The sequence below is a fragment of the Coffea eugenioides genome, unplaced genomic scaffold (genome assembly GCF_003713205.1).
Source record: "Coffea eugenioides isolate CCC68of unplaced genomic scaffold, Ceug_1.0 ScVebR1_504;HRSCAF=1193, whole genome shotgun sequence".
NCBI classification, from domain to species: Eukaryota; Viridiplantae; Streptophyta; class Magnoliopsida; order Gentianales; family Rubiaceae; genus Coffea; species Coffea eugenioides.
Window position 1 is genome coordinate 1 of NW_020864348.1, and position 9664 is coordinate 9664.

Genomic DNA, 9664 nt, shown 5'->3' on the forward strand with positions numbered 1-9664 from the left:
GCTGCAGCACCTACTGAATCCTTCAAGTATGATTTTCCTTCTCTCTCTCTCAATGCTTTGACTTAGTTAAGTTCTTAAATTTGATCATTTGTCCGGAAGATTAAACTTCAAAATCAGTCACCCAAGCGAGAGATTCCAATTGCAGCATTTTGCTTTGACTGGTCAATCGGCTTCAAGATTAGCATTTGCCGAACTGCTCCCTTAAGCCTCAGAAAATCTGTTAAGAGGGCCAAAAGTAGGCTCAATACTATAGTGATATTCCAAATTACAAGGAACTCTTAATGCACATGGCATGTGATGACGTGAAACCAAAGACATAGAAGCAAACGAAGATTTCAGAGATAGTTCCCACTTTCCTACCAACATTGAATTGATTAATTTAGTTGATCTTCAGGTACGAACTAAGGTTTGGAATCAGCAGGCACTTGATTAGGAATTTTACCGTAGAAAACGTATTTTTTTCCCTTACTTTAATTATCTTTTCATAATGAATAATTTAATGTGGCGAGGCTTTCATATTTTAATTTTTAGCCTGATGCTATATACCCAACTTGTTAAAGACTTCAATGCAGATGTCCCAAATTCCCCAGTAGTCCCATTTTGTTCGATCGCCACTCGCATGTAAGTGAATTTAGAGCAATGCTTTGTTGTAGTTATTTCATGCTAAGTATAAACTAATAAAGTCACGGACTAGGTCGGATATTTACTGGTTAGGCCGATCATCAAATTAACTCTTCAAATCATTTTATTATTGAGACATTTTCGATAATTTATTTTAATTTTTCTATTTTAAAATAAATTGTTGAGATTATATTACACTGTTGTAGTCTGATGTGAACCATTAAACAGCACTGTGGAGTTCGATTTCAACAAAAGCTGCTGCTCAATCAAAGCACCCAAATGTAGATGATATTGCATCCTAAGTATACGACTATGCTCTAGTCATAACCTTGTGACCACCGGCTCAATTCTTATATGACTCCCAGAAAGCCAGAAACATAATTGGTCTAGAACAGCTTTAAATAGTATCACACGAATTCCAAACAAAGCAAAAACATAATCAGTTTTTTTAATCTGATCGTTTAATTTGCATATTTTAACTTCCAGGTTCCTGAATCCTGCAGCACTCCTAACCCAGTCAGCTACTGAAGAAGATGGATCAATCAAGAAATCATGGAAGTTATGTACGGTTCAACAAGTAGAGGATCTAAAAACCTTGATAAGAATCATCCCACTTTAGACGACTGGTATCTTTTTAAGCACCCCAGTTGCTATTCAGTCAAGCTTAACAGTAATTCCGGCCCTCACCATGGACCGTCACTTTGGACCAAACTTCAAAATCCCACCGGCATCAATAATGGTTTTCACACTGCTTTCAGCAATATCACTCCCATTGATAGACCGGTTGTCCGACCCCATATGGCAAAAAATCAGCATCCCACCACTCACACTACTTCAAAAGATAGGAATTGGCCATGTACTGACCATTCTAAGCATGGCCATCTCAGCTTTGGTAGAATCAACGCGTCTTCGACTAAGTAAAGCTCATAACTTGCACTCCACTGTTCCTATGGTGCCCATGTCGGTTTTCTGGTTAATTCCACAGCTTATTCTTGTGGGCATTGTTGAAGCGTTATCTTTTCCAGCTCAAGCTTCATTATTTTACCAAGAATTTCCTGCATCTTTGAAGAGCACCTCAACCGCCATGGCTGCAATGCTTGTTGGCATGGCATTTTACTTGAGCGCTGCCCTTATTGATCTCTTCCGGAGAGTAACAAATTGGTTACCTGATAATATTAATCAGGGAAGGCTAGACAATGTATACTGGATGCTGGTTGCGATTGGTGGAGTGAATTTCGTTTATTATCTTGTTTGTACTTGGTTCTACAAGTCCAATCAGCCAGAAGAGGAATAGTTAGACAAATCAACATAGGTTTGCCCAATTCCATGTTGAATCAACTTGGCCTTAGCCTGAAACAAGCTTTTCGTTTTTTCATTGATTTGTTAAGTTTTAATTGAACTTTGTTTGGAGTCGAAGAAAATTGGTCAGATAAATCAAGTAGTGTGCGAGCGTTGTTAAATTAAGGGTAGATTATCTTTTAAACCTCTCGTGATTTAACGTTTTATCACATAATTCATGTAATTTAAAAACCTATATAAAAACCCTCTCCATAGATTGGTTAACCCAACCTGTCACACTCGGTTAGTTTCCTTCTGTTGGTTACCACACACCGGACACAATACCTAGAAAGTTTAACTCCTACTAATAAATTGACAAATTCATCATTTCACTATTTTTTAAAATACAAAAAAGAAGAAAGGGAAATAAAAAAAAGATAAACAAGGAATATAAAATACCATTAATGATTTGTGGTCGTTAAAAATTTGGTTTAAAAACTTATAATGATGTCTACAGTCATTAAAGATTTGAAATTTCTATTTCTCATTTTATTTTTTATTACTTTTTCCTCTTTTATGTATTTGGGAAAAATTAAGATTTAGTAGGCCAACATACAGTTTTTCAAAATCAAGTCCACTCTTCCCAAAAGGAAAAAAAAAAAAAGAGAAAAAAAGGTGATTTTATCAATTTATTAATTTGACTTTGACTTTTTAATATTGATCGTTAGTTTTAATGGAATAACTAATAGTGATCCTTTAATTCAAATTATGAGGGGTATAGATTTTTAAACCATAGGGAGATCATATGGTAAAAGACCAAATTACAGGAGGACAAAAAGTAATTTATCCTTAAATTAATTTTGCTTCCACATTTTTTGATTTCTAATATTTAATAACCAAAAAATTGCATATAGTTCAAATATAATTGAACTAATTGAGTTGAAGATATCAATTTTCAATAACCGTAAGCTCTTGTATATTTAAAATTGTTTGTCACCTTTCATTGCATTAATCAATTTAGGACAAATTATATATAATCCCCCTGTGGTTTCATCTATTGCCACATAACCTTCTTAAAGTTTTAAAATGTCCACTTCACCCCTTTATAGTTTTATGTAAAGTGGAAACTTAACGAAAAATAGTCTATGTAATATCGTTAATTGAAATACTAATAGTGCTCTTATTTAAATGTTAAATCAATCGATGGGTTAACTATTTCGTATAAAATCATAGGAAGATTATATCGATAAATACAAAAATCATAGGGAGGTAAAGTAGATATTTATACAAACCATAAGGGGGTTACATGGATATTAAGATATTATGACATGCACTTTTAAAATGTGTCTGATATAAATGTAGTAATTGATTGTACATTCGATCTACTTTCCACTTTACATAAAACCACAGGGGGATTATGTGGCTATTTTAAAATTTTAAGAGGATCAGTGATCATCGTGATCATCTGACATTATGTAAAACTACAAGGAAATAATAAGTAATTTACCCATCAATTTAGAAAATTCATGTTTGGAAATTCATATGGACCAAAGACAAATTAACAGATAAAACATTAGCCAAGAGCCCAAATCCTTGGTTTCACTTTCAAGCCTTAATATTTCGACTTTTTCCCTTTAGGATTCATTTGGTTCATAAGATGACATGGGATTGGATTACTAATTCTATATCATCCTATGTTTGATTGCATTTTATATAAGGGATGATATGTCCCACGTAACCGAATTAATCCCTCATGTAGGGGATAAAATAATCCCATGGAAGAGGTGGTATGAGTTATCTCGGGATGAATAAAAAGTGAGATGATGATAATTTGGACTTATTTGCTCCTACTAATAGAATAATACTTTATTCTAACAACCATACAAACTTACCTCCTCCCTATAATAATATTTAAATTTTAGACTAATTTACCCCCATTAATAACATAATAAAATTTTGGACAATTTGCCCCTACTAATAAAAGAATTATGTTTTGAATTAATTTGCCCATTTTAATGAAATAATTAAATTTTAGACTAATTTACCCCTATTATTGATAAAATTAAATTTTTAACTAATTTGCCCCTTCTAAAATTTTTGATTAATTTATCCACTATTAAAAACTAAGTTTGGACTTACTAAATCCCGAATAATACCTCTAATTGTAAGTATGTCAAAGGGGGTATTTTGGTCTATAAATAAGTAATCCCAACTTATCCTATCTTCAGTCAAACACAGGTTGAAGTTATTTTCTAAGACATCCTATCTAATATAAAACTAACCAAATATTAGATAACAGAATTACTCATTCAAGAATGACTCAATCCAAAATGAATAATTCGAGAATAAGTAATTCCCTCTCGTCCAGTCCGTGAACCAAACACACCCTTAAGGTTTGAGTCTCCCCTGACCCCCCAAAAAACAAAAACTAGTATTAGCCATCCCACGGTAAGCTTCCTATGCGGAGCTAAAAATGGCATCCAGCTATCGATGACAACTGCATAGTAGCACCAGTTGCTTAAACGCTATGTAGAGAGCAGAACAGCAATTCTCAATGAATACAAAATCATCTTTTCTTTTTCCCGCTCCCAAATGAACTGAAGCGGTCTAAGTTCACTGTTTTCTTCTTTTTCCTCACTGAACTCCCAAACTAAGCCTTGCTACAGATGCTAACCAATATAGGTACCTGTTTATTCCCATTTAAAAACTGTTTAGTGATTTGTACTAGTAATTAAACTAGAGGCGGCTTGCTTACATTTAATGATAAGCTACAGACCGGAACACCATACACAAGTAGAAGACATTTTGCCCATTTTGATGGGAAAGAACAGCTGAAGTAGAGTGACTTAGTATATATTATAATAACGCGGGAGAGATGCAATTATATGGGATGTTATCCATATAAATTAATCAACCTGGATTGACCGCTGCTGAACTACAGCTTACACAGTGCCAACATTTTAGCTGAGCAGCCCTCTTCCCCAGCACCATGGAAATCGACAAAATACTGCACTCTGGTGATGCTGAAGATCCTAAGTCTGCTTCAACTTCCAGCATACCCAAGAAAGGCGGCTGGATCACCTTGCCTTTCATCCTAGGTCCCTGTCTCTCTTCCCTCCCTCTTCATTTATCACTCCACTTAATTACCAGTTCACTACTAACTAATTGTACAGATCACAAGTTTAATACACTTGGTGGTTATATTTGGATTTGATAGCGATGGTGACGGGCATATCACTAGCTTATGGAGGACTTGTGTCCAACCTTATTGTGTATCTGATTCAAGAATTCAACGTTAAGAGTATCAGTGCTGCTAAAATTTTCAATGTGGTCAACGGCTGCGTCTCCATATTTCCTGTTGCTGGAGCCATCATTGCTGATTCCTATCTGGGATGTTACTCTGTCGTCTGGATATCTTCCCTCATCTCATCTCTGGTCACCAAATCTATTGTTTTCTGGACTTACAGTTTCTAGTATATGATCAAACTGGAAAGGTTGATTTGGAAAGACATTTTCTTGATTTTGCAGGGCATGTTGTTAATATCACTGACAGCAGCGTTTAGTAAATTGAGACCTCCGCATTGCGAAAATGGATCCAACCTCTGCAGAAGCCCGTCAGAGTTCCAATTTGCAGTGCTTTATATCAGTTTGGCTCTAGCATCTATAGGGATGGCCGGGACCCGATTCACTGTCGGACCAATGGGAGCAAATCAATTTGATAAACCAAAGTATCAAGGGATTTTCTTTAATTGGTACATTTTTGTAATGTACATATCCACTGCGGTATGCTCCACGGCAATTGTGTACATTCAAGATAATGTCAGTTGGGCATGGGGGTTTGGCATTTGTTTTGCTGGAAATGTAATTGGATTAGTACTATTTTTAGCTGGCAGTGGTTTCTATCATCGTATCAAGCCACACGGGAGCCCTTTTGCCAGCTTGGGTCGAGTTATTGTCGCAGCTACTAGAAAAAGGAATTTGCTGCTCTCACTAAAGAGTGAAGATTATTGCCAAGACCACAGAAATATGACCTTCATTATGCCTACAAAATTTTTCAGGTAAGAACCACTATCACGTTACAGTCAAGACTGATTCATTCACTAGTACTAGGATGCATTATAAATTATAGTCGTATGAAACACTTGTTTTGCAACGTTCACCATTAATTGTTGTAAGCAATTGAGGATTCAAACTAATTCCAGTGCCAAACCGATTGGATATCTAATCAATGTGTAACACCAAAAAAAAAAAAAAATCTGCAGATTCTTAAACCGTGCAGCGTTGAAAACTGAAGGAGACGCCGAGCTGGCTGGTTCCATTAGGAAATCCTGGCGACTATGCACTGTGAAAGAAGTAGAAGATTTCAAAAGCCTAATCAAAATGCTACCACTCTGGTCAAGTGCTTTGCTCGTCGCCGTCCCTCTTGTCATCCAATTGAGTATGGTAATCATCCAGGCTCTAACAATGGACCGTCATATTGGAGCTCATTTTAAAATTCCAGCAGGTACCATGCCAGTCTTCATATCCATATCCACATGCATCACCATATTTTTCCTAGATCGACTCCTATTTCCGGTATGGGAGAAGTTCACTCACCGGCCAATCACCACCCTGCAGCGGGTTGGAATTGGGCATTTGCTCGACGTTCTTAGCATGGCTGTTTTAGCCCTGGTGGAGGCAAAGAGGCTGAAGACAGTGCAGCTTCATAACATTGAAGGCCACGATAATGCTGTGGTACCAATGTCAGTCTTTTGGCTTGTGCCATCACTAGCTCTTGCTGGTATTGGAGAAGCCTTTCATTTTCCGGGTCATATTTCATTTTATTACCAAGAATTTCCAGCATCCCTGAAAAGTACATCAACTGCAGTAGTTGCATTGTCTATTGGCATTGGCTTTTACATGGGCAATGCATTGATCGACCTTGTTAGAAAGACAACAGATTGGCTTCCTGATAACATAAACAGAGGGAGACTAGATAATGTGTACTGGCTGATTACTATACTGGGAGGCCTCAACTTCTGTTATTTTCTTGGATGTGCCTGTTTGTACAAGTATCAAAATGTTGAAAACTCAACGGATGCCTCTGTAAATGAAAAATAAGAAGATGCTTTGCTTCGTCTTTACATGAAACATATATGTAGTTGTATTTCTTGACGCAGGATCATCATAGAAAATGCTAATGTTCAAAACTTATTTACATTTCTTTTGGCTACGTGTAATTGTACATGCTAATCATTTTGGATCCATAAATTGATAGATGTCCAGGAATCAATCTTTAGGTCAAAATAGGTAAACCGTTCAATGAATTCCCATAATTAGATCCTCAACAAGGGAAACTTTTGGACAGAATTACGTAATGACAAAATCCTTTATCCAAACGACTGCTAAAATCCCAAGCCGAAAATGTTCAAGGTTTTTTTTTTAAACTAATGAGTTTCAGTTTGGTGATGTATTCTAGCCTTCAGGTAGTGTCTCCAATCAATCAACTCCTTTTAGGCGAGTTGGCTACTAGTTGAATTATAAGGTGCAGCCCTAACTACAGATTAGGGATTCAAATCTGTACATTTGTCCTAAAATCCAACAGATGTGCAATAGTGATATTCTAGATGAAATTATGAGGGGTTATGTATGAGTTCTTAAACCATAGAGGTTTTTAGATAATAGAGAAGTTTTGTAATAAATATCAAACCCCGGGAGGGTAAAAAGCAATTTACTCTAAATTAAATGACAAAGATATAATACTCCCCATTTCCAGAGCTTCAAAAAACGCTATTTGAGTTTTTCACGTTTGCATGTCTTCTAGGCCCTACTTTTAGGATGCCATAATCCAACCACCATCGCCACCCCATATCCTTCCAAATCCAGTAGAATTGCGCTTTCAAGCGTTTACTATTTTTTCGTAATGGATGCTGCAGATCCACTGAGAGCATGGGAGAAAGCAGAGTGTATTGTTCCTTTTTCAACTTTGGCAAAGAAAGACAACACAAGTTGACTTGATGCACGAGAACGCATCATTTTCTTATAAAAAGTCGTGTATTCAAATTTCGCTATCGGATTGTATTGACGGATAATTTGTAAAAATTTTTATAAACGATCTCTAATTTTGAAGGTATACCCCTGATTTGTGTGGTGACCGGAGTCAAATTCATTCAAATTTTTTATATAAAAAAAAAATCTTTGGCAAGGAAAGAGCTGTTGAAGTCATTACCATATTGCGTGTAGAATATTTTATCCTTTACCACACAAAGTCACTAGACTAGCAAGATTGGGCCATCCCCACAATATCAGGGAGAGCGGAGTCCACTCATACTGATGAGAGGACCCGCTTCTACATTGCAGGGCCTGAAAATGTAGTTGTACCTTTTCTTATTTTCCAGGCCTCTCCATCATTCATCTTGTCCTCGTCTAGCACTAAGTAACATTGTGCGTCCAGCACAAGATGACAAATTTGAAATTTGGACAACTATTTGGACATCATAGGACTGAGATAGATGTGATTAATGACCGGTGAAATTGTCAGAGTAGAAATAATCCTGCTACAGAAATTTTGCTCAATATCTCCAAAATGCCCGCTCCGGCGTTGTGGAATTCTCTCTCCCTCCATCAAACTCCGTTAAAAATTACAGAAGCAACCACCTTAATAGCCTGCTAATTTTCTTAGCAAGTTGAATTTCCATAAGTCTTTTTTAGACCTATATGGAGACTAAATTAAAAAAAAAAAAGCTACAAAAGATCCTCAGTGCGATATACCTATTTCAAGTTTTATAGCTCCACAGGAATTAAGCCGAAGCAATCTTCACATCGCAAGCAATATATTTTCAATAATTATTTTTAAAAAAATTTTTTAGTAAAGAAAGAGTGGGATTTAAGGAGTGGAGGAGGAGGGAGGAATGAGGGAGATTTGAACCTAGAACTCTTAAGGCATCATTTTGATTGAAGGATTCGGGGGGAAAAGAAAGGAGAGGAATTGATTTTTCATACTTGGATTAATTTTTGAGGAAGCAAATGAAAGGATAGAGAGGGAAAGGGAGGAAAATGATATAATTATTTTGTTGGATTATGATTTTCCATCCAAAAGTGGACAGAAACCACGGAGGAAAAGAAAATCAAATCTAATATAATAATTAAAATTTTTTTAAACAGTTGTTTTTCTCATCCTTTTTAAATAACTAAAACCTGATCTTTTCCTTCCTCAAACCAAACAAAATTTCAGGATTTCCTTTCTTTTCCTTCCACATTCGATCTAAACAAAATGAAGGGAAATTGCTTTTTTCTACTTTCTTTTTCTTTATTTTCCATTGGTATAATTTCCTTTCTTTCCCTTCATTTCCTTCCGTCCAAATGAAGCCTAAGCATCCTCAAGACATATTTTCAGTATTAGAGTTTGTTTGATAATATAAAAAAGTGCTGAAACTGAACATTTTCAGACATTCATATGTTTTGAGTATTTGATAAATGAAAATATATCTGCTGAATGACAGGTGTCGAGCCTGTGCAATAATAAATACCTACTCGAGAAAAAATGAATTTTCTGTGTATAGTAGTGAGTAGGGTCGAATCCACAGGGACTGGAAAAAATTTGATTCTTTTTAAATTCGAGACACGGGGGATTTTTATCAAAATGAAATTAAAAATAAATAATTAAACAATTTAACTAAAAATAATTAACCAAAAATAAATAATTAATTAATACAATTGTAAATAGCAATTAAATAAATGATAAATAAATTCTAGCCAAGGATACAACTACGCAGACACAGTCCAT

General features: G+C 35.7%; 2 protein-coding genes across 2 annotated transcripts; both read left to right on the forward strand.

Moving 5' to 3' along the window:
* Positions 1-1107: 1107 nt before the first annotated feature.
* LOC113758424 (protein NRT1/ PTR FAMILY 2.7-like) lies at positions 1108-1915 on the forward strand (the record flags this gene model as incomplete). Its single annotated transcript, XM_027301281.1, has 2 exons — positions 1108-1198; positions 1280-1915. Coding segments are annotated over 2 exons (727 nt in total), but the record flags the coding sequence as incomplete, so codon positions are not given.
* Positions 1916-4888: 2973 nt separating this feature from the next.
* LOC113758425 (protein NRT1/ PTR FAMILY 2.7-like) lies at positions 4889-6999 on the forward strand. Its single transcript, XM_027301282.1, has 4 exons — positions 4889-4997; positions 5117-5334; positions 5428-5957; positions 6162-6999. The coding sequence occupies exons 1-4, from the start codon at positions 4889-4891 to the stop codon at positions 6997-6999; spliced, it is 1695 nt and encodes a 564-aa protein (XP_027157083.1).
* Positions 7000-9664: the final 2665 nt, after the last annotated feature.

Bases quoted from the DNA above. Each gene is read 5' to 3' on its own strand.
- LOC113758425 (XM_027301282.1), top strand. From the start codon at position 4,889: ATGGAAATCGACAAAATACTGCACTCTGGTGATGCTGAAGATCCTAAG. The intron at 4,998-5,116 runs GTCCCTGTCTCT...TGGATTTGATAG, and splicing joins CACCTTGCCTTTCATCCTAG to CGATGGTGACGGGCATATCA. The intron at 5,958-6,161 runs GTAAGAACCACT...AAAAATCTGCAG, and splicing joins ATGCCTACAAAATTTTTCAG to ATTCTTAAACCGTGCAGCGT.